This window comes from Neopelma chrysocephalum, unplaced genomic scaffold (assembly GCF_003984885.1).
Source record: "Neopelma chrysocephalum unplaced genomic scaffold, ASM398488v2 Primary Assembly neopelma1_97, whole genome shotgun sequence".
NCBI lineage: Eukaryota > Metazoa > Chordata > Aves > Passeriformes > Pipridae > Neopelma > Neopelma chrysocephalum.
In genome coordinates this window covers 6,313,490-6,337,883 of record NW_020897760.1, presented here as the reverse complement: position 1 = coordinate 6,337,883, position 24,394 = coordinate 6,313,490, and the positions used below count along the sequence as shown (strand labels likewise).

Genomic DNA, 24,394 nt, shown 5'->3' with positions numbered 1-24,394 from the left:
ACGTATTCACATATACTGTGGCACACTCAGAGAATCTTTGAGAAGGGCATAGAGAAAGGATCCAAGCCTTACGTCATTGTAGCCCTGTGGAACATGACTCATTAACCTGAAATATGTCCTTTTTTTTTTTGTACCTTTGTTCATTCATTAATTTTCTGAGGTATTTAATAAGAGACCTCTGGTTGTATAATAAGTTGAAGTACTGAAAAGGTATCCAAATTTTTTTTCTGTTACATTGAAGGATGATGTTTTAAAGGTCAGATAATTGCAATTGTTCTTTTCTTAACCGAGAGATATATTTGTCTATGGCAGGTTTTCCTAAAGGTCACAACAGAAGCTGACCCTGGAATGCAAAAAACAGGTATAGATCCATGAATCTGTATTTGATAGACTTTTCTTGGGACTGTTCTTTATTCTGAACACCCTGTAAAGAGGAGCATCAGAACTTTCAGTCTTTGTATAGCGTTTTTTGACAAAATGAATTTAGTCAGCAAGTATCTGTTTTTAGGGCCTGACATGATATCAGAGAAACAAGATTAAGTCAGCAGAAAGACTTGGATTTAGATTAGATGAGGTTCTTAACTATGTAAATAAGAGTGTAGTGTCAAGCACTCAGATGTCAATGATTTTAGTAGTTTTATAAAAAGTACTTTCCTGTCCATTAGTCCATAAACTACAGACATGATTAACTTGTTCATCCTGCTGAGTAAGAGGAGTCTTAACCTCCTGATGTCACTAAATACATCCACAGTGAAAACAGTTGTAATAAAACAATCTTGTGATGTGATATATACAGTTGGTAAAATCTGGAGATCATTAAAATATTTGTGCTACTTCATGTATGGAGGATAAAGTGTCTTATCTGCTGCTCCTCATCTTAACCTAGGAGACACTCAAGAAAATGGTTCTACTCTTGGCAAAACACCTACTGAGAACAAACCAGCTGAACAAATCACACTGAAAACTAATGACACTTCTCGAATGCCGGTAGGCAAAGCAGGAGATCAAAATGAAGGCAAAGGGTCACGACAATATAAAGGTTTTCAGCTTGTACATCAGCAGATCAAAGCACTGCTCATCAAACGGTTCCAGCGTGCCTCCCGCAGCCACAGGGACTTCCTAGCCCAGGTATTGACTGACTTTTGCTGTTCTTGATTCTTTCCCACAACATTCTCAACACTGTCTTTCCACCAGTAGAAAGCAATAGAGATACTGCAAATGGATAACAGTGTTTCTAACTGTGTAATTATGATTCCAACTCTTCTGCCTCTTCTATTTCTTTCTGCCTGGAGACTTTCACCTGCACCAAGTTCACAATTCAATCACTAGTAGCCCAACATTTTATTTTTAACATAATACTGTTCTATGACAACCAGAATCTTAAGTGAAAGCATTGGAAAGTGAATTGTTGATGTTCAGGAGCTAAACTATATTGGATCTGTGTGTTCCTGCTGTCCCTCGGGTGTTTACATATATTATGAGATGGGTATAGAATCAATCTACAATGTATATATAATAACTTAATGTGAAATTTTCTTGTTCCCTGCAGGTTGTTCTCCCTTCTAGTTTTGTGTTGCTGTCTCTAATACTTACAGTCATTATTCCTCCATTTGGAGAATATCCCGCCTTAACATTACACCCTTGGATCTATGGACAACAGTTTACTTTCTTCAGGTAAGAGGAATCACTTAAAGTACATCTGTCATATATACACCTTTTCCTCCCTAGGATCATGGGGGACCATTTAGGATCATGGGAGATTTAAGATCATTTAAGATCATTTAGGATCATGGGACCCTGTCCCATTGGGCTTTTCTCACTGTGATATAAAAAAATAGATTAACTCCACTGGAATCAACAGATTTAAAATAGCACAAAATTTGTGCAAGTAGAGAATACAGCTGTTAATCCATCTAACAAATAGTCCTTCAAATACCTTGCTATCTTTTGTAGTCTCTTCTTCCTGCCTGAATTCGTAGTCTCTATACTTATAAAATTACATATCCTGCCTAACAGGAGATCCAGATCTCAGCAAATGAAAATGCAGAATATGTTTTTCATCTTCTGATTACTGACAGTACAGTGCTGAGAGGACAGAAATGAAGATTCAAGCTTTTTTGAAGAATATTGCTGTTGGACTATGTCAGAAGTTATGCCTTACTATTAGGAGAAAAGGACCATTGTTTATCCTGTTAACCATTTCGGAAGGTTCTGGGGTTTTACATTAAAAAATAAAACAATTGAATTATCAGCATTTGGAGAGGGGCAGTTGGTTCTGCCATATGACTGTTCTTCTCTAGTTCCTATGCATATTCCAGTACAACGGTTTGAAAAAATATTTTATAGAGTCCTATTTTATCCCCTTAGCAATGAACGTCCTGGCAATGAGCAGATGGTCTCCCTTACTCATGCTTTCTTGAATAAACCAGGATTTGGAAATCGCTGCATGAAGAATCAGCCTCTTCCGTAAGTTGCTAGCTAATTTCTCTTGAACAAGAGCCTAGCAGAGTATTACTGGTAGAACTTGAGTAGTGAAACAAGAATGAATTGGCTTGACTTTTCACTGAGCCAATGCTTCAGATACGTTGTTGGCAATAATATCTAGTATCAGGTCAAAAGTAACAGACAAACAGCAAGACAATACGGCCATTAGATCAGGAATGATTTGCAGTGCTCAGTGTGACTAACTGGAAACTAGCTGATGTAGCCTTGTATTGAGAGTTAAGCAATCTTGAAATTTATATCAGTAGGTCAGTGGGCCCAAATCTTCACAGCTTCCCTGGCACTTTCATGTGTGAGTCCCTTCAGGTTCTTCCTGTTCCCACTGGTGTGTGTGGAAGCAGTAACTTCAGCAATCGCTCAAATTGGGAAGAATCAATAGGATGATGTCTATGATTTGAAACTATTCTCACTCTGAAGTGAGGGCAGCATTAGTAGAGCTCTAACTTCAACTTTTGTTTGTTGTACCTGCCTGTGAGTCCTGCTTTGGAGCCATTTGTCACTGGCTTGCTATGCTTTGACATTTGTTCCATTTGTCCTGCCTCTTTCCTAGTCATTATATCCAGCAACGTGATTTTTCTGGCTGTCCTCTCTTTTCCCTTTCCTCTTCTCTACCTGGTACAGCAGGAACAAAGAGGAAACTTTAAAAAGAGAAAAGATGCTACATGAGCAAGGAAAAGGATAATTTCTTCACAAAGATGTATGTCCACTGCAGATTTCATGTGTACTAATGGGTCAAACATAATCCCCTTGTTCCTTCAGTGTCCCATCTGCAACCCAAAGACAGTAAACTTGGGAGAGATGTGGGAGGAGATTATATTTTTTCATGTTTACCAAGTACCCTAAGATGCTCTTCTTATTTGTAACTCACAGGATAAGGGCTGAGAGGGGAATGGCTTCTGAGAGCATTGTGATTTTGTGGATATGTGAGTTCTCATGAACTGTTATTTCTGTACAGCTTAAAGCTCTGTTCTTCTATACAGGAACTACGCATGCAATAATATGCCAACTGCCTGGAACACACCTGCTGTTCATCCTAACCTAAGCAGCCTGCTGCTGAGCCAAGAGTGGAGCCCCAAGAATCCATCACCTTCCTGCAAGTGCAGCACTCACAAGAAACTCACCATGCTGCCAGAATGTCCTGCAGGGGCAGGAGGCCTCCCACCACCACAGGTTGAGTGCTTATGCTATAAATCTTTGTAGAAGTTTCATGGCAAGTGCTGGAAGAGGGATTATTGTGTGAGTACCTTGCCATGCTAAATATACATGGAAGGCATTGAGTACATTTTTTTAAGGGAGCAAGAATTGCTGAGATTTGGAATTCAGTTTCAGAGATATTGGAAAACCTTGCCCATTGAAATTAAATTTGATTACTCTTTTCATCCAAATTGCAAACTTTTCATGTAGGAGAAAATCACAAAAATTTTAATGATTTGTTGCATAATCTTTAAAAATATTACTTTCTTTTTCCTCAATGAAAATTCTATTTAGAAGATTACCTTTCTTTAAAGAAGGGAAGGAGGGAGAAAGAGGAAAGAAAATGAAGAAAAATTTCACAGTTTTCAAAAACGTGAAGTGGGGTCAGCTCATTAAAACAGAAAAATTAATATTCAGTCAGCCCCAAAGTATTATTTTTTTCTGTGTCTTTCAGTTCCATTTGTAGAAAAAATGTTCTAAGCTGGCAAAATGAATGTTTGTATGCATGTATGTGGACGTGAGTAATTTAATAACCGCTGATGCTGTATGGAGGAGAACAGAGCTACATTCCCACCTGCTCCTATGATCTTAGTAATGCCCTTTATAAAATGTGCTTGCTCTTTTCAAGAGCAAAGGAAAATTACAGCCTGTTAGTGTTTACATTTTATAAATGCTTTTCTAAGAAATTAAACAGAAATGCAGCCACTTTCAGAGCAATAGCTCGCTAATTTAATGTCTCGCCATGCACACTGCTTGGCTTTAATATTCCCGCTTGCCAGGCTGCACACATTAGCCAAATGGCTAAAATATTTCTGGTTTTTATAGAATCATAGGATTGTTAAGTTTAGAAAACAACTCTAAGATCATCAAGTCCAACCATTAACCCAGCAGTGCATCTTCACCACTAAACTGTATCCCCAACTGCCACATCTAGACATTTTTTAAACATTCCAGGGGTGGTCATTACAACACTTTCAGTGACATGATCTCTTAAAAATACTGACTCAACTTGCTTTGATCTCGCTATCACTGTTCGTAAAACAACAATTGTTTTAAATAACTGTAGAATTCCTGTTTTTGAAGAAAAAAAAACTTAATAAAGAGGTTGCATTGACTTACAGCATCCCAAGTTATTTCTGATTTCCAAGTAATCCCTGTCTAAGAGACAGAGTTGAATTTTGCTAATCACATGCTAGTGTTTTTCAGAGAACTTTAGTCTAAAACTTCGATTCCAAGTAAGATGTAAGTTTTTTTATTTGTTTGTGGGGATTCTAGTCCTCTAGATGAAATGTGGTTATTATAACATTATCCTGATAATTTTGAAGGATATTATAGTTTTGTATAACTTGTCAGAATGAAACAGTTCATATTTGAGTCTGCAGGGAAGGCACAGTATGTAAATAATTGCAAATTATGTCTAAGCATGGACAACTCATTTAATGAAAGCACTATGAAGATGCCTCCAGTCTTCCTGTCTAGAATCAGCTAGACATCTGTAATGTGTCTTCTGTGTCATCCGGCACTGTCTCTCTGTGGACAACTGTAGGAACTTCTGGAAAGTTCATTAGACTTCTTTCTAGGACATTATCAGATCATTTCAGGCTGCGAGCTTTGCGCTCTGAAACTGCCCAGGAACCTTTCAAAGTATATTCTACCTTGGGATAAACTCAGCAAGTGTGAGATCTTGCTTTTCACAGTGATCCTGTATTTACAAAAGACTCAACAACTTTGTCATGTGGCATGATTTTCATTTACAAAAATGAAAAAAAAAGAGTAATTTTCATTAAAAGTATCTCATGTGCTATTGAAGGCGAAGTTTTCATATTAATTTTTACCTAAAGCTGCTAAAGTGTAGAAAACTACCTTTTTTTTTTTTTTTTTTTACTGGGACCTCAGTTTGTTTGAAAAGCTTCCTTCTTTCACACATAAGAAAAAGCCTGACCTGTGTTGCAAATAACAGTTTCAGAGTGAAGTGCAACTGTTTTGTGTCATGCATCACAAACTTGATTTCTTCTGAAGTCTTAGTAAAGTATGTTTGGGCCAGAAAGTGAATGACCTACTCTCTTTCAGTGATACTACAAACCTGAGCATTTTATCTGAATCAAAGCTACTTTTGCTGTTTTCCTGACAAAGTCTTAGTTAATAGCTTTAGACACTGTAAATTTTACTGTGATTGATTAGGTTTTCATTTCTTGCCAGAGAGTGCAACGCAGCACAGAAATTCTTCAAGACCTGACCCATAGAAATATTTCAGATTTTCTGGTGAAAACATATCCCACTTTGATAAAAGGAAGGTAAGGATTAATTTCTGTTTATTTTTCACATGCAGTATTTTGTACCTGGCCATGAAACTCTTATTTAATGATAAACATAGCAGCTGATTTACCACAGTGTTCTGTAGACTTGAGCACAATGTCCATATTTCCGATGTAAGACTAGGAGAGGCTGATTTTAAAGGAGTTAAATATTTTCAGTTATACCCATTTGTATAATTGGGTACTCCTTTATAGGCAGACTTGTTTCAGTGTTGATGGAAAGCCATGTTGATGGTGACTGTGTTAATGGTGAGAAAAACGGTGCCTTTGCACAGCATGGTGAACTGCCTTGCAGAAATACTAGTTTGTCTCCCTGAAGAACTATAGGCACACCAGCATGACCATCTGCCTAAGTTAATTATCACTTGTTTCCCAGAAGCACTAAAGAGCAGCCAAGAACAATGTTACATAGATACATCTATCCTACTGATAGCTCCTCCGCTTACCTGAGTGTTGTTCGTGGTAATTAGCTGCATGGGGTCCACGGCCTATTATTTCTGATTCAGGCTTGCTACTTTTTCAGTTCCTGGCAGAGTTCTTGAAATTCCCATTATATTAGCTGTGTGCTACTGCCTTTGACTGATTCCTCTTAGCATGTGTCATAATTGCTTTAGGTACATCTTTTAAAATCAATTAATTATGGATTAGGATGGCCTAGTATGTGTTGCTTTAGGAATCTTTCTTGTCTCTGTATGATTGGAGATGGTCATGTCAGAAAACAAAACAAAACCCCAAAAACACACTGCAGGGGATGCCAAAAGTCTTGACAACCTGACAACTCAAATTAATAAGAAGCACACTGAAGATCTGCAAAGTATAGGTATTCAATTTTCATTTAAGTCTGACAATATCATTGATTTTGGTTTTGTGCATTGAGAGACAGGATTCTCTTTATCTGTTTCAGCTTGAAGAGTAAATACTGGGTCAATGAGCAAAGGTAAGAAACCAATTCACAGATTAAGGTGGTAAATAAAGGAACAATGTTTAACCAGGGAGCCTGTTTCTGGAAATGGCCAAGGGGAATTGTGGCAGATAGTGTAGAACAAAGAGATGGTTTCAGTGGGAAATAGATTGGGGATCAGGAAGGATCTTATAAAGGCAAGGGATTATACTTGTTTGAACTCCCCCAACTAGGATGAAGGCCAGAGGGGCACAATGGAACTATCACAGTTTTATTATCTACAGGAGTCAAACTAATGGGAACTGAGTGGTGGAAAGTTACAGTACAATAGTGCAAAATGTTGTGCTGGTGCTCTGACACAGCTCTTTCAAAGTGCTGCAGAAAAAATATAAACCTTTCAAAAAAAGGACCTGAAAAGATGAAACCTAGACACCAGCCTATTAAATACAGAAGTAACAACCACAATTCCTCATTCCTGCTCTGTACACGTGCAGTAGTTATAAACCAGATTCCGCTAGTGCTGTACACTTAGGGAGAGGTATCAGCTAACCCCAGAGTGATGTCTACACTGCAGATACTAAGCTTAGAAAAGTGACTGGTTAGACTGAAGGATATACTTATTTCCTTTTTCATCAGCAGTAGGAGTTCACTTCAAAGACAGCAGCTGGATGATGGCTTCCTTCACAGAATATCTGCTTATTCATGTGCAAACACTGCTTTATATGGGATTAGACTTCAGTTCATCTCATGCAATAGTATTTATCATTATGGAGTACTGGCTGGTACCAGCATTGGTGAATACCTGCTCCTCTCAGGGCATGTGAAATTTTAACTTAGGTCTGTGCTGCCCTCAGTCCTCCATGCTGTCTAAACCATTACATGTCCATTATCTTGATTTAAAAATTTTGCACTGTAGAAATCACTGTTTCCTACAAATCTTTTATCTAAATAATTTTCTTTGGATGCTGGCATGAACCTCTCAGAAACTGATGGAACTTCTATTATTTGTAAGCCTTATAAAGACCTAATACAGCTTGTTAGTAGAAGAGTAGAAATCACTATACGTGAAATACATGATTTATAGAAATTAAACTTGTATTAAGTGGGTTTTTAGTGTTTCCATCAATGTATAGTTCTGGGTCTATGGTACAAGTTAGTGATGATACTTTTCTCTTTGCTAGATATGGAGGAATTTCTATAGGAGGAAGACTTCCAGTCCTTCATGTCTCTGGAGATCAAGTTGTCAATTTTTTAAGTGATCTTGGCCAAATGATGAATGTTACAGGAGTAAGCAAGATATTTTGTTTATTTGCTTGGTTGGTTGGTTGTTTTTTGGCCCCTTACTAAAGCATTGTTACAAAGCTGAAACCCTGAAGCATCAGATTTCACCCAGAATGCTGATCTTTAGCCTTTTTTATTTTAGGGACAAACTTCACTGGCTGCTGCTAAAGAATTCCCTAATTTCCTTAAATACATGGAAACTGAAGATAATATTAAGGTATTTGCTGGAAATAGTCTGCTAACTCACAGTCTTTCTTGACGTAGATTTCAAATTGTGAGAATATTGCTGGTGGCATTCCCGGATGCAAGAAGAGCTGAAATGCTATACTTCAGAAATAACTTGGCATTAACACTGTATCCTATATTATAAGTAATTCTTATTTATAGTATTTCAAATGTGAGATTTTTTTTAAACTATGTTCTCAGTACTTCTTGCTGTCCTAAATACTCCAAGTAGTACACTACATTTTAAAATGTGTTTCTATAAAATCCCTCAACAGCAGTTGTCCAATGCTTTTAAAAGCATAGTATGTGAGCTCCTCCTGCAGGACTGTGCCTAGAAACTATGAATTCCTGGTGCTGGATTCGCCCCTGCTGACAATGCCCACCAAAGTAGATAAAAGGCAACCAAGTTTTCTCCTGCAGCTCAGGGTTATTAGTGAAGGCTTCTTAAATGAATCTGTGCTTTCTGACTCTTTCAGGTGTGGTTTAACAATAAAGGCTGGCATGCTATGGTTAGTTTCCTCAATGTAGCCAATAATGCAATCCTTAGAGCTAACCTGCGGACTGGCCAAGCCCCTGAGGAACATGGGATCACTGCTATAAACCATCCTCTGAACCTCACCAAGGAGCAACTCTCTGAAGTCACTGTGTGAGTCTGTCTGTGCTCTGCTTCTGGCTTTTACCCCTCCATCTCCTGCCAGCTTGCGACCTGCAGCATACTCACACTCTGAGGAGAAATAGTCCAGGGACAGACTGTGGAGGCCTTTCCCTGAAGTTTTATTCTAAACAAGAATGTATTCCTGTCTCATTATATTCCCATAAGAGTTCATTCTCATCACACACGGGAACTATGACCAATGGTTATACATGATTGCATGTTTCTGTTGATTTCCAAGCATGAAGATTCTGAAATCTTTGTTCATGCTCCAAATCCTATACGTGTACTGGTGAAATAAAATGCGTAATGAAAAATGGAATGAGAAATAGTTCTTAACTGACTTTAGGAAGGCAGAAGTCAACAACCTCTGTTTTGGTACCAAGGACATCACACAGGTAGATTTTCAATGGCATGTTGTAGGGTTGGTGTATTCCAGAATCTAAAAGTCATCATTTCTTGAGAAATACACCCCTAAAAAGACAAGACTTTCCACTCACATCTCCTATTAAGTTCAAAATTCAGTAAAACTGAAAACTGCGCATTATAGCACAGAGACAAAATCTGTGCTTCATCTCACTGTCTTCAACTTACCTTTCTCTTTTCCCAGCTACCAGAGCACTTTGGCTATTGTGTCTTTATGTCTAGTTTGAGATGTCTCATATGGGAAAGGCTGTCAAACTGAGATATATAGAGAGTGAGTTCCACAGAATGAAGGCAAGTGAAAAATCAGAGAATGGTGCCATATTTGTTAGCCACAGTCTCCAAAACAGCTTGGGAAAATACACTAGCACACTTTGAAGTTGGAGAAGTCTTCTACTTAAAAAGTAGCCTTGCTACTTCTAGATCTTAAAACACCCTCCAGATTCCCCAAATGCTCATATGGTGTTGTGTTGCATCCATTCCCTTGCTCACAGTTCCTTCTTGTGCTCTGTTTTAGACTGACCACTTCAGTGGATGCTGTTGTTGCCATCTGTGTGATTTTTGCCATGTCCTTTATACCAGCCAGTTTTGTTTTATACCTGATTCAAGAACGTGTAACAAAAGCAAAGCATCTCCAGTTTGTCAGTGGTGTGAGCCCTGTTATCTATTGGCTAACTAACTTCACGTGGGACATCGTAAGTAACTGCTGGTCTGATTTCACAGCTTGTGATTATCCTGGGTGTGCATGAACTGGGAACTAATTGGTGAATTAAGTCAAGGTGATTCTAAGCATTGCAAAGTATAAATTTCTTTAAGTGTTTCTCGGAGAGCATGGTAAGCATCTGACCTCTGAACTAATTAGAGATGCAGAAATTAATTAAGGTGCACAACTCGTTATTCAACTAACAAAGCTGAAATTTTTGTCATCTTGGGATTTCCAGTCCTTACAACTGAATATATATTAAAGGACAATTTACCATAGCAGGGAAATCCTCATTGCTTGGTGCTAGTCACTCCTGTCCTCTAGAAGACCCAAAACATGTTTCAAGATGTTCAAGAAATCTAAGTGGGGAAGATTCACTGGCTGCTGGAACAGTAGCTGTAGGCCTGACAAAATACTCTAGGGTATCTAAAATGACACAGATATCTTTGTTTAGGTCTGTGTATTATGGTCACTGTGTTGTTCTGAAAAGATTTATACCACAGGTCCAGGCTTGTTTAGACAGGGCTCAGCTTCCCTCCTGTCACTCCTCCGGCCACTTTGTCACAAAGGAGACAATTCTTCTCCTGGCTGAGGCACCAGGGCTACTTTTCCAGCCATGCCGTCTCAACAAAGAAAGCAGCCAAGGGCTTATGCAATAAGAAAACCATGAACGTAGAATTGAAAAAGAAATAAAAAGAAAAAAAACTTGAGATACTTGAAAAGCCCAAAACTCTTCAGGCTTTGAAAAGTGCTCTCTCAGGAGAAGATAAATCAAAGCATTATTTTAGTAAATGAGGGGAAAAAAGCAGGTCTCTGAGTTCTTGTTCCCTGCTGTTCACAGCAGCCTCCCAGCAGCTTCCTTGACAGGAATTCTGCTTGGCTGTTGCCCTTGACAGCATGATGCAAAGGTATTAAGTGGTGTTAGCAGTTCCTGTGAAACACCACCTTCCATTCTGCGTGGGGAGTTCTGTGCATTTCAGTACAGTAGTGCTACTAATACTGAACAGAGAAATTGAGCAGTAGCCAAGCATTTAGCCTCCTCCCAGGAATGTGGCTCAAGTAACTGGCTTTTTCCTTTGCATCACCAGAAACACCACTTCCCTTGCATACCCATGGCCCCTTTTTGTGGGAAGCCTGGCAGCAGGACCATAAAATAATCGACTCACAAACCATAATCTAAGAAACAATAATGTATGTTGTATTTTTAATGAACAGTCTGATAAAAGACATCTCAGAAAAATGTTGAGTGTTGCCAGGGACCCTTTGATCCAAAAGCTTCAGTGTGATTAGTCTAACTCAAATTCTGGTGTTCCTCAATATAAAATCTTTTTGGAATGATGTGTAGGATATGGATATGTTTGCAGACCTTCTCAGGTCTCACACACTGATCTTCACCCTATGCTGTGGCAGGTGAATTACTCACTGAGTGCTGGAATGGTTGTGGCCATATTCGCTGGATTCGACAAGAAAGCATACACTTCTCCGACTAATCTCCCTGTGTTTGTTGCCTTGCTGCTTCTGTATGGGTGAGTGCTCAAGGTTATTCCTGCATTTAGGCCCTATATTACACATGGAAATGATTTCATGTTACTGAGCTCGGTACTTAGTGAAATCCAGCTTTAAAGAATAGAGCTGAGTGGATACAATACAGGTTAAAACTGGATTCTGTCTCTGCTGCAGGATATTTGCACACTCTGCCTGGATGCATGCTGCAAAGGAGATTCTTTTGTCACTGCCTTACATTTTTAAACATTAACTGTGATCCTTACAGGAAAATATATTTGTTGTTTGCTGCTTTCTTACTTGTACATTGTGTAGGAATTTAGTGGTTGCTCATTTGCCACATCACAGCCACTACTAAAATATCTTTCAGGATTTAACCCAAGGGCAAAGAGTACTGAGTCTTTAACACTTTTTAAAAATTGAAATGAACATTTTCGTTGACAAAACAGCATTTTATAAGGCTGACTGAAATTCAGTCTCAATTTCTCTCATTTAATCGGCGATCATATATTTTTATCTATAAAATTGTATCCCTGATAGCCCTTCAGCAGATGTAGTCTAGGCAAAGCAATTGATAAGATCTATTTCTAGGCTTAAAGAGAGAAATTAATCTTTTCATATCCTCCTATGAATATCACAAATGGAGCCTAAGAGGGAATGGTTCTTTACTGTGCAAACCAGTTTTAATTTTCTGAAGTTATTGTGTTCTTTGAATGAAAATCCTCAGAAAATGCAAAGCACTATCAGCATTTAATCTCTGTAAAACTGCTATCAGAATGTTAATTAGTTTTAATTTTTCATTATATCTTTTTAAAGTACAGTAGTAATAAGTTGTCTGTGGCATTGTATATTTTTTTAAAATATGGTAATTCATGACTGTGTGGATGGACATCTTAAATGTCTTTGCATATTTTAAAGCATCAGCCAAGATGAAATTTTCAGAAAAAGTATAATCACTTTTGACAGTCACTTCAATAATTTCATAATTTGCTACTCAGAAAATGGAAAGAAAAGTCCAATTGTAAAATCATATGTTAGCCCTTGTGTCCAGCTGCAGTCACAATAGGAAACTTCAGATGATTCTTTCTGACTGCATGTGTCTTGTCTTGTTAAACAATTCAGGTTGATGTTACTGAGTTTTCTCTGATCAGATTGGTTGTTGCTAAGCATTTTAAGTTTATTCCAGAGGAATACCCCTCTCAGGCTGCTGCGTGTGCATTTGCCATTTCCCAGAAATCATGGCACAGGAAGCTCCAAATCAGGAATAAAACAAACCATTAGTAGAGGGCTTAGAAAATAATATAAAAATTTGCAGTTTGTAATTTCTTTGGACAGTTCCAAGGGGTGAGGAATATCTAGCTAAGCAGAACACTGTGTCATGTTTCTTTGTTTGTCCCTCATGGTGTGCAATCCAGTGAGATGGGGTGATAACAACCTCGCTAGCATTAAGTTTTGTCAATTTTAGCAGTGTCGATTGTCCTGCATTTCAATAGCAAAAAAAGACTGAGCAGAAAAAAATTCTTATGTAGTAACCAGGGAAAGAATACTGTAGTGGATCTCTGTTGGTTATACCATTACATACACTTAGGATGAGAGGAAAGCTCAACTCTGTGTTTTCTTTAGGCCAAGTGACATAAGAATACTGAGAAGTTATCATAGTTTTTCTATCTTTTGCATGCAGGTGGGCAGTAATTCCCATGATGTACCCTGCTTCTTCTTTCTTCAGTGTCCCGAGCACTGCTTATGTTGCATTGTCTTGCATTAATCTCTTTGTGGGGATCAACAGCAGTGCCATTACATTCATCCTGGAGTTATTTGAAAATAACCTGGTAAGTAATGTTTTTATTGACCCCTGGCTTTAGAAAGCTGTGCAAAGAGCATCCAAGCATAACCATCCCTAACAGTAACTGTCTTTCTCTACATTACCATTTTTTTCTGGCAATAAATGAGTGAGAAACTTGCTGAGTAACTGCAGTGCAGGTGAGCAGATAACCCAGAGAAGTGACTCAGAGCAATTGGTATGTAGGGCTGCACACACAAGGAGTGACATTGAGTGTTTTTCATACCTAAGAGCAAACTTCTGTACACTTTCCCGGTTGGGGAGGTGGCAGCACAGCACTTCATGCTTGCTTCTGCAGCCTGTGTTGTGTGGGAAGATGTAGATGGTAGGCACTTACTCCTGCTGGTTTTATTGTGTTAGAGGAGATGTTCTACTTATACTAGCATTTTGAGAACTGTCAAAAAAATGAATTTAACACCACCAGGAACGTGACAGAATACAGCAAGTGCCAAAATTAATTCTTAGAGAGGCTAAGAGATCAGTTTATGAAGTGCTGTTGTCTTGTATGCACTACTGCTATCACCTCTACAGTTGCTGAAGCTCTGGCCATTACATTTGACACCCCTTCTACATCTGACAGCAGTCCAATTAACTATCGTTACTGATAGTGCATTTTCAAACACTTTGTGCTGATCAAGCATTGTTCTTTGCTATAAAGGAGAAACAGATCTTGGTTAAATTCATGGTTTCAAGGGCCGACTTGACAATACTGTCCCTGCTGTTCCTGTATTCACAGACATGCTTCTTGATAGCACAGGGTTCAGTCTAGTGCCATTCAGTCTGTGGGACATCATGGCAGCATTGTTACCTTTGAAAATATGTCTATGTTGTAGACATATCTCCAGAGGGAAGATGGCCCTTCTCTGGATTCAGTGCTGATGCAGCTAGACTGCTGCTGGCACTTACACTGTTTACATTAAAGTCTACTGTGTATTTATGCCCAGACACTAGTACTTTTCAGTATAGTGGCAGCCCTGACTATTGTCATGGTTTCATCCCAGCCATCAACCAAGCAGCACACAGTCACTCACTCACTGCACACCACACACACATGCCCCATGGAATGGGGTAAAGAATCAGAAGATTAAAAGTGAGAAAACTCATGGGTTTAGATAGACAGTTTAATAGGTAAAGTAGAAGCTGCATGTGCAAGCAAATCAAAACAAGGACTTCATTTACCATGTCCCATTGGCAGGCAGATGTTCAGCCATCTCCAGGAAAGCAGGGCTTCATCACACATAAAGGTTACTTGGAAAGACAGGTGCTGTAACTCTGAATGTCCCCCTCTTGCTTCTTTTGCCCCCAGCCTTATGTGCTGAGCATGGCACCATATGGTCTGGCATGTCCTTTGGGTCAGTTGGGGTCAGCTGTCCTGGTCGTTTTCTTAAACAGATCTGGTTTCAACAGCTTATTATGTTGTTTCTGTCTCTTATAGTCTTTGCTGAAGTTTAACAAAACATTAAAAAATGTGCTGCTTGTCTTCCCACATTTTTGCCTGGGCCGTGGGCTCATCGACTTGGCCATGAACCAAGCTGTGACTGAAGTATATGCAAGGTTTGGTAAGTAAAGCCAGTAAGCAACAAGTTATGTCCGTGTCATGGGTCCTGACCTTGGATGAGATGTTTGGACGTGTTATCTTGGAAAAGTAGTAATGTTTCTGAAATTCTCACCTCTCACATCATCTGATGGATGAGGACTATGAAAGTTCACCCTCTCTGAAGGAAGACAGCTTCTGATATCGCTGCCAGAACTCTATGGCCCAACCAGTAGTCTGCATTGGAAATGAACCCATTTGTGCAGTGCCAGACTCTAGTGTCTTTTTATCCTTTGTTCAGAATTCCTTAGATCGTTACAGGAGGATATATTATGTCATTTCATTTGAATACTTTGGTTAATATTTCAAGTGACTGTTGTTCTTCAAATACATCCTCTTAGGATGTGGTTGTCTTTGATATCAAACAACTTATTAAAGACTAGCAGACAACTTATTAAAAGAATAGTCATACAGCAGAACTCATCTGGTTTCTATTCAGAAAATAGGTGTCTTTTCACATAATCCATGCAAGTTTCATGTTATGATACATAAATTAGTGTATATTCAGAGAGCTTATATTTATTTTTACTCTTATGCAGCAGCTGAGCTTGGAGTGCATTTTGTTAAGAATCTTTGTAAGACACTGAAAACTGAACTGTTAACTGATCATGAGCAAATAAAGTACAGTAAACCGTTAGGATTAGGCCTGTTGTTCTGAAGAGCAGTGTTTTTTTCCAGCAGTATTTCACCTTTCTTTCTGGTGCTCTTTCTCCAAAGGTGAGGAGCATGTTTCCAATCCCTTTCAGTGGGACTTTATTGGAAAGAACCTGGTTGCCATGGCTGTTCAAGGGGTTGTGTACTTCATTCTGAATCTCCTTATGCAGCGCCGTTTGTTCTCCACAAGATGGTTTGTCTAAAAGCTTCTATTAATGTTCCTTTGTTAACAGGATGAGTGTCTTTTTTATGTCTCTATGTCCCTCTTTTTCTTTTTTTTTAATTTTTCTCTGAATTTGTCAGCTTTTTACTTTTCTATTTACTTGCCTGATCTCATCTTAATTTATTGATACCCTGAGTCAAGAAAGCTTTTAAAAATGTGCATTATCTTGACAGGATTTAAGAATATTTTATTTTAAAAGTTGGGTTTTTTGAAGTAAGACTGTAATGTAATATTTTTTCACTTAAGACACTGTAATAGTGAGATTTCAAAATTACTTGGAAAGTTCGTAGTGTCCTAAGTACTGTCATGAGGTACTAGCCTGACATCCCAAGACAGCAACTCCAGTCTATGGCACAGGACAGTTGTAGCCTGGACACTATGCAAACTTCCCCTCTCTGCTTTACCAGTGTGCCTCTTCCTTGATGAAAACAGGTGTGAGTGGGTCATTCAGTCCTGTTCAAGATTGCCAACGAGAGTACTAATTGGTACAATTATAAAAATACTGTCTTACAGAGAGAGCTACTCAAAACTTCCGTGGTACTATCACTAGCTACTAAGAGCAGCCAAATAGTGAAAGCTGTGGCTTAGGGGCTGTTTATGTCATATCAGTGACTGACAAAGCATGTTCTTTTGAGAGAGTAATTTCCTCCCTTTTTAGTGTTTAGAGATTAACTTTCAGAGGTCAGGGATTCTCCCAACAGTGGGAATATTCCAGCCAATGTCATGTTGTAAAGTTTCAATCTCACTACTTCCACCAGTCACATTTTTGGCAATTGATTAGCCATAGTTTCACACTGTTATTCTGTTATTCTGCACCCAGAGCAACTCAGTATCTTGCTTTTTTCCAGGTTTGCTGAGACTGCCATGTCACCTATTATTTGTGAAGATGAGGATGTTGCAGAAGAAAGAAAAAGAATTATGAATGGAGAAAACAGAAGAGATATCTTAGAATTACAAGAATTGACCAAGGTAATATTTTGAGAAGAATGAAACAAATAAGTCTGGTGTAAATTCATTCTTTCAGAATGTACTTCAGCTGTGGATTCAGGTTGTATTGTTTTCAAAATCAACCTCGTGCCTTAGAAAATAATAAACATTTTAGAAGTCAAGGTTATTTCCTTTGACTAGAAATAAATAGGGAAGTCCTGCAAGGACAATGCAACTCTCCCTGCTTAAGTTAAGGTTTTTACCTCTAATCGTCTGACATGACTTATCTATTGAGTGTCCATTTCTACTACCCATCTTTTTTTCTACATTGCTTTTTTTTCCCCATAGGTGAGTTTCAATCTCAAGTAAACTATTTGGTTGCTTTCACATTGAAAACTACAGTTATTCCTAATCTATCTTCTTTCCAGACATTGAAGGTGTCTGAGTTATGCTATAAGAATGCATGCAAGCTTGAGCCACACAAATATAAAGATTACACACATTGCTGGGATCTCATGAATAGATAACTGGGGTGTCATTCTTCAGCCTATCTTGCTGTATTGTTCCACTTTGCTTTGTTTGTCAGAGATCCCCTGAGACTGGCTCAGACTGGTTAGAGCCTTGGTGCTGATGATGCCAGCATTGTGGGTTCGATCCCTGTATGGGCCATTCACTTAAGAGCTGGACTTGATGATCCTTGTGGGTCCCTTCAGAATATTCTGTGATACTTTGTCCCAGCAAAGCATTCAGTCTATCTCCTAGTGCTAAATATATGAAATAAATGGTTGTAAGCAGAAAAACTGGTATTTTTAGGGATCATCATAGGTTTATTTAATGTAAATAAATTCCGACCTTGTAGAATGTTTATGCTTATTAATTTTTTATTTACTCCTTAGTTCTAAAGTTGCCTTATCCCAATAGCATTAAACTAAAAAAATTTAGAAGATTTTCTTTGCTATAGATGTCTTGAAATAGGAATTTTCTCTTTTTTTCCCCCATCAATATAGATTTATCCAGGTCAGCGCAAACCTGCAGTGGACAGACTCTGTGTTGGCATCCGTCCTGGAGAGGTAGGTTATTCAATAACACTAGATCACATTCCATGGATCAGTTCAGATTTTATGACATTACTGATTTGCAAATTGGAAATACTAAAGAATATTATAAATTTTGCAATTTAGTGCTTTGGGCTTTTGGGAGTGAATGGGGCTGGCAAAACAACAACATTCAAAATGCTGACTGGAGATACTGATGTGACATCTGGAGATGCTATAGTGGCTGGCAATAGGTAAGTACCTTAAAAAAAACCCTATGATAATCCATTTATTGGGGTAGAACTGTCCAGATCATACTCTCAGTGATCCAGCAGCTCTATGGCACTGAGACCACAGCTAACACACATAAAGTATTTTATACCTTTAACACTCTGTTGTAAAATCTGTGGCTCAGTTGTAGTAATGCCAGCAGTGGGACAAGGCAAGCAGATCTACTGAAAAGAGCTCACAAACATAAGATAACCAGTCCAGCAGGGTACTTTGATCTGAGCTTTGGGATTTTCCTCTGGCTGTTTTTAGCATCTTTGTTTACACAGAGCTGGCATAATGGCATAAGTTAGTACAGTGTGATCTGGTATGTGCTTGTGTTAGTTTACTTCCAGGTAAACTAAATGTCCTGGTTTCTTAGATGTAGTTGGGATTTGATCCTTTGTCCATCATTGTGATTTGAACAATAACTATTTTGTTGCCAGGACATGGCCCTGGGCACCCTGCTGTAGGTGAGCTTGAGCAGGGTTGGTGGACAAGGTGACCTCCAGAGCCCCCTTCCAACCACAACCGTTCTGTGATTTTGTACTTCTCCTCCTACTACCAACAAAGTGTTAGCCTTTGTGTCCTGCTGTCTGTTCCTAGTGACCACTGAGTTGAAATCAACTACTTTTTTTGGTCTAGAAATAAACACCATTCTCAAAAAATTAGGTCTGAGTGGCTGTTTAAAGAACTTCTCATTAAGTTAGCTTGTACTTACACAGGAAAATGGGTGAGGGGAAATGGGCTTACACTCTTAACCATGACAGAGATGACTTAGGAATATGCTCCTTGCTCTAATATACAGAGAAATATTTCAGTAGAACATTTTATCTGGCAGAATTCATTCTCCTCTTAAAAGAGTTGTTGCCCCAGAAAATAAAGATTTAATTCAAACTGGTTTTCTTTATCTTAAAGCTAGTATTACAGAACAATTCCTTTGTTTCTCCAGTATATTGACCCACATTTCTGATGTCCATCAAAACATGGGATACTGCCCTCAGTTTGATGCCATTGATGACCTGCTCACAGGACGAGAACATCTCTACTTATACGCACGCCTGCGGGGGGTTCCAGCAGAGGAAATCAAGAGGGTAAAGTAATCTTGCTTTTAATAGTTATAGGTATTATTTGTGATGATTAACTGCATTCATAACAGGCCAGAATTTCAAAGTGGACTTGCCATCCCGTGTGTTGAAGTCTTGGAAGTGGTTCCTGTCATTTAGACAGTTAAGTACAAGACTGCACTAACAAATGCAGGTTCTCAGGCATTTGTGGTACTTGCAAAACTGTGGCAGCAAAAGTGGAAGGCTAAAGATGCAATTGCTATGACTCAGAACTGCACTGGTTGCTGTCTTATTCTTGTCTTTAAAGTTGTTTATGTATAAGAAAGAAAACATGAAGATTCCAGAAGAAAATAATTTAAATTCTTGCAGATAGGAAATCTACAGCTGAGGTTGCTTTATGGCTTTCTCTCAAGTAGTTGGAACTCCCCTCATCATCATCATCATCATCATCATCATCATCAATTTTTTGTACTTCCCTGGTCCAGTTCCAGAATGAATATGCTAAAACCCAGGGGACTGTCATGCTTCTGCCAGAAGAGCAATGTATCAGCAATCCTGTCTGTTATGCATTAGCTGCTGTGTGAAAAACATGGTCTTTCTCACAGGTTGCTGAGTGGGGCATCCAGAAGCTGGGCCTTCCTCTGTACGCAGACCACCTGGCTGGCACCTACAGCGGGGGCAACAAGCGCAAGCTCTCCACTGCCATTGCGCTGATCGGCTGCCCACCACTCGTCTTGCTGGTAAGAGTCATGTCACAGCTCTGTGACAGTGCAATGGAACACCTCGTGACACTGCCTGCTAAAGAGGTACAAAAGGTTTATGACAGTCCTGCCAAGCTCGTTTCTGCCCTCAACTTACATCCATTTTAATTTTGAGTTCTTTAATTTCAGGCATAGACTGGGATGCATAAATATATTTCCAGTGGATCCCAAGTGATTATGAAAGAAAGATCTTCAACAAAGAATGTTTTGAGATAAAATCTATAATCCAGATAAATCTGAATTTAAATCCTTGTTTGGTTTCAGTCGGCCACTTGTTGTCAGAGTGTAGCTACTCATGTAAAAGATGATCTTCTGGCAAATACCTTGCTGCCATCTCTAACAGAACAGAGGAAGACAGCTACCCTTTTGCAGCCTTTAATATCTTTGGAAGAAATTATACAGATTTATATGAAACTATACGAATGCTGAAATGTAGTTCTTATCAAAATATATTATCAGATAATTGCATATCTAAAGAGAAATTCTATATGCAATTACTACAAAAATTCTTTAGATTATACTGTACCGCCTTAATCTGTAGGCTAAAAAGACATACTTTAATGACATTTTAGTAGCATGGTTCTCAGTGCGATTTAATACGCCCTTACATGTATTCTGACTGCATAGGAAACAGTCAGATAAAATGTTTTCTCATAATTTCTTAAGACAAAATGTTCAATGAAAATTTTTCTATCCAAGATTTTCTTTACATTTTTTGGCACTAACTGAGTTAACTGATTTATGCAGGACCAGATCCTTAGCAGGTGTAAATCAGGGTAACTACATTAGTTTCTTGGATTGAGCAATGTCCTGTATGTTTATGTAAGTAAGAAGATTACGTGGTGAGAACTCATTCTCCTCTTACAAGCATGGCTGCCCAGAAAAAGCATTCATTTCCCTGTAACTGTGCCCTACACAGACAGCGTTGTGTTCGTACCTGTAGGTTCTTGTTACTTCTTTCCTTACTGCTTTGTGCCGAGACATCCATCGGTACCCATTCACTCATGCACTTCTCAAGGTGTATGTGCTTTCTCAAGGTACAGATTACAGTGGAGAAGCAATTATATGCTACAGTCCAAACAATGACTTGTTTCTAAATAGATTTTCTCTTTTTTATCTGATTCTCTGAATCTGACTGCCCTAACATTTCCTTTACAGGATGAACCGACTACTGGAATGGACCCTCAGTCCCGACGCCTCCTGTGGGACTCTATTGTTGGTGTGCTCAGAGATGGGCGAGCGGTGGTTCTAACCTCACACAGGTAAACACAGTTAGAATTCAGAATCCAAGAGTAAATGAAGTTCATCTGTTGGTTTTTATCTCAAATATCTGTTCTCTGTTTTGAAAGTATGGAAGAATGTGAAGCCCTCTGTACTCGTTTAGCCATCATGGTGAAAGGTACCTTCAAATGCCTAGGCACAATTCAGGAGCTGAAATACAAGTAAGTAGAATATTTTTATGGTGTTTTTTAATGGGAAAACTTAGTGTATGTCACGTGTACCGTTCTTCAGTGTTTAACCAGACCCATTTCTGGGTGCAACTCTGTGGTAATCCAGATAATCTGAGCAGATCTCATTTCAACGGTTATGCTATGCACCACTTCTGCAGGGCAAATACAGGGCTTCCTACAAAGCTACATCTTATGCAATAGCTTTCAAATACTGTTAATGTTTTCACTGCTGCAGAAAATTAATTTCCTTCCTGAATGACGAAACCATCTCTTCATCCAATTCCCAAATCCACATGTGCTTTCCAGGTTTGGAGATGGCTACATTGTCACTCTGAAAATCAAAGCTCCAAAGTCTGGGTTGCCTCCAGATCCTACTCCTGCTGAGCAATTCATACGCATGAACTTCCCTGGGAGTTTACAGAGAGAGAAACACTACAACATGCTGCAGTATCAGATTTGCTCCTCCTCTCTGGCTAAGATTTTTCGGTTAATAGTCTCCAATAAGGAAAACTTGCATATTGAAGAATATTCTGTGTCTCAAACAACTTTAGATCAGGTGAGTAAAAAGTAAAACATCCACGAGAAAGCCTGTCTTGTGAGAATCAGGCAACACAATGGAGATGTATCCAAACAGCTGAAAGACCAAAATGTTCAGAGTAGAGAATTATCTTTCACCTCTTTCTCAGGCAAAATTCCCAGGCCTCTCATCAAAGAGGGTGGATGAGTATGAATCTTTAACTTGTTCCCTGTATAAACAGGTGCCATTTGAAAGCTGGTAAGACAGCATTTCCCAGATGACAGAATTCATACAACCCATTCCTTCAGGAGCAGCATCTGAGCAAGGTCAGCAGTTTGGAATGAGGCTGAGCTGAGAATAACATTTTATTTTAAATAAAAGGTTTGGAAGGTGTTGATTCAGAGATACGGTGAGAAGCAATTAGACACAAAACCTGGAAAGCTCACTGGGACTTTTGGCAACACCCACTTCCTAGAGGGTATCAGCCCCATCTGTCTGCTTTCTTAAGTAACTGAGGGTCCACATATGCAAAGCTGTCTTCCATGGATGGGATTGCTAGATTGTCTTTCAGCTTCCTACTAAAATATTCTGTCTCCTCTTTCCTATCACAACCAAACTCACGCTGTGCAAGCTGTGCAAACCTTGCTGAACCCATCTCCTCCTTAAGAAAAAATAGAATTTAATTTGCCAGCAAGTACATCCAAAGGAAGGAAGTTACAAGAAAGGAATTTACAGGGAAGTTTATCAAAATAAATGAGGAAATCATGATCCTGGCTGATAACGCAGTGCCTCAGTTCAGTTAATGTCTATGGATTCCCTTTTCTGTCTCCTTCCTGAAGAGTGGTCATTCCAGTAACTCATCTCAGTCAAGAAAATTGAGACCTTTTCTGCTTTCCTCACACAGGTTTTTGTGAACTTTGCTAAACAGCAGATGGAGGATGAGGAAATTCCTTTGCATCCCCGTGCAGCTGGAGCCAGCCGCGAAGCAAAGGTGTCGCCTGCTTTGCGTCAGCAGGCAGTTGCATAGACTATTCTTACAGTCACCAGTGCTTAGTGTGTGTGCACAGGGCAAAAATGTGTCATACCAGAGCAGCACAAGGCTATAACAAAGGTTCCCACACTCAGTATTACACTGATTTTTTGCACCTTTCTGAGCACTGTGCTCTCAACAACAGCCCTAGCAACAGCCAACTTCTACTGCTCTACCAAGAACACTACATGACACGACAGTGTCAAAGGAAAGGCAAGTCCTTGCAATAGAATAAAACCTTCCTCTAACATAAAGTTGATTATAAGATACAAGAAGAGAAGTCTCATTCCTCCTTGTTGACATATAAATAGCATCAAAGACAGTTTCTCTATCTGGTGCTTTCAGGCTGGTAGGTTCTTCTTGTTTAACCCTTATGTCAACTGCTACCAGCCAGCAGACAGGTCCCAAGGCAGAGAGCATTGCCCAGCTTAGAAGCGGATTTCTGCCACGCTGATTCCTGCACGGGACTACCAAGGTCAGAACATCAGTGCTGGCTGATGGGTCTAGTGCTGGGAGATTGCTTCACTGTCTCACCAGGCTGCCAGTGAAAACAGATGGTTGTCTCAGCAAGAATAAAAAGAATTAATTCAGATCTCAGACCCAGACAAGAAACATGCTTTAAAAAAATTAATTAAAATGATCTCATACTCATCTTCAAGTTGCCTCAAATAGAGGCCAAATGTCAAAATGGAGATTAAAAAGAAAGAGAGTATGTCCAAATCTGCCAAAAGTTTTGTTTTCTCTTGGAGACCTGGAAAGATATCTTTGTTACTAAACAAGATCAAATTTTTCTTCTTTCCTGTGACTGGACATTAAGTGGGTGTAAAGTATGAATAGGGTATGTGCTTTCTCTCTCCTTAGAAGGAAAATTTCAACATGCTTGTACTCCACGCTGCACTCAGTGGGAAATCATTTGACATTTAGATCTTTTCTCTGGTTCACTGGTTCACAAACTAGTGAAAAAAACAATACTGAAAACAAATTCATAATGACATATTGCTTCAGTTATCTACCAGATCTGACCATTTCTAAGAAATCTTCTCTAAGATATGTCATACAGAAATAAAATCTGGGTCATGTATTTCTGCTTTGAAAGTTTTTGTTCTTCAATTGATGTAGATTTTTTTTTATAACAAGATTCTTGCTCTGTACTGTACAAAATATTACAAAACTTCAGCAACCAGCTGTAGCCTTCTCTTTTTGCCATAATTATTTCAACTGATTTCAAAACATAGTCTAGAATTTATTGCATATTTCATCCTTACAAAAAGTTGCAAAAATCTTTCTATACATCCATTATAGATAAATAAAGTAATTGTGAAACAAAACA

General features: G+C 38.8%; 1 protein-coding gene across 4 annotated transcripts in view; it reads left to right on the top strand.

Moving 5' to 3' along the window:
- The window catches only part of ABCA4 (ATP binding cassette subfamily A member 4), a 76,433-nt gene extending 52,288 nt beyond the window's left edge, over nucleotides 1-24,145 (top strand). For all 4 annotated transcript variants that reach the window (XM_027694271.1, XM_027694273.1, XM_027694272.1 and 1 more), the window contains 24 exons: nucleotides 313-361; nucleotides 887-1,128; nucleotides 1,550-1,674; nucleotides 2,368-2,466; nucleotides 3,483-3,672; nucleotides 5,896-5,990; nucleotides 6,916-6,948; nucleotides 8,094-8,199; nucleotides 8,336-8,410; nucleotides 8,895-9,064; nucleotides 10,011-10,188; nucleotides 11,607-11,722; nucleotides 13,381-13,528; nucleotides 14,975-15,098; nucleotides 15,851-15,980; nucleotides 16,859-16,979; nucleotides 17,945-18,007; nucleotides 18,119-18,225; nucleotides 19,191-19,332; nucleotides 19,911-20,045; nucleotides 21,225-21,328; nucleotides 21,416-21,508; nucleotides 21,824-22,073; nucleotides 22,939-24,145. In XM_027694271.1, coding sequence (XP_027550072.1) covers nucleotides 313-361; nucleotides 887-1,128; nucleotides 1,550-1,674; nucleotides 2,368-2,466; nucleotides 3,483-3,672; nucleotides 5,896-5,990; nucleotides 6,916-6,948; nucleotides 8,094-8,199; nucleotides 8,336-8,410; nucleotides 8,895-9,064; nucleotides 10,011-10,188; nucleotides 11,607-11,722; nucleotides 13,381-13,528; nucleotides 14,975-15,098; nucleotides 15,851-15,980; nucleotides 16,859-16,979; nucleotides 17,945-18,007; nucleotides 18,119-18,225; nucleotides 19,191-19,332; nucleotides 19,911-20,045; nucleotides 21,225-21,328; nucleotides 21,416-21,508; nucleotides 21,824-22,073; nucleotides 22,939-23,061 — 3,018 coding nt within the window. In that variant the 3' untranslated portion in view covers nucleotides 23,062-24,145. The remainder of the gene's footprint in view (nucleotides 1-312; nucleotides 362-886; nucleotides 1,129-1,549; nucleotides 1,675-2,367; nucleotides 2,467-3,482; nucleotides 3,673-5,895; nucleotides 5,991-6,915; nucleotides 6,949-8,093; nucleotides 8,200-8,335; nucleotides 8,411-8,894; nucleotides 9,065-10,010; nucleotides 10,189-11,606; nucleotides 11,723-13,380; nucleotides 13,529-14,974; nucleotides 15,099-15,850; nucleotides 15,981-16,858; nucleotides 16,980-17,944; nucleotides 18,008-18,118; nucleotides 18,226-19,190; nucleotides 19,333-19,910; nucleotides 20,046-21,224; nucleotides 21,329-21,415; nucleotides 21,509-21,823; nucleotides 22,074-22,938) is intronic.
- Nucleotides 24,146-24,394: the final 249 nt, after the last annotated feature.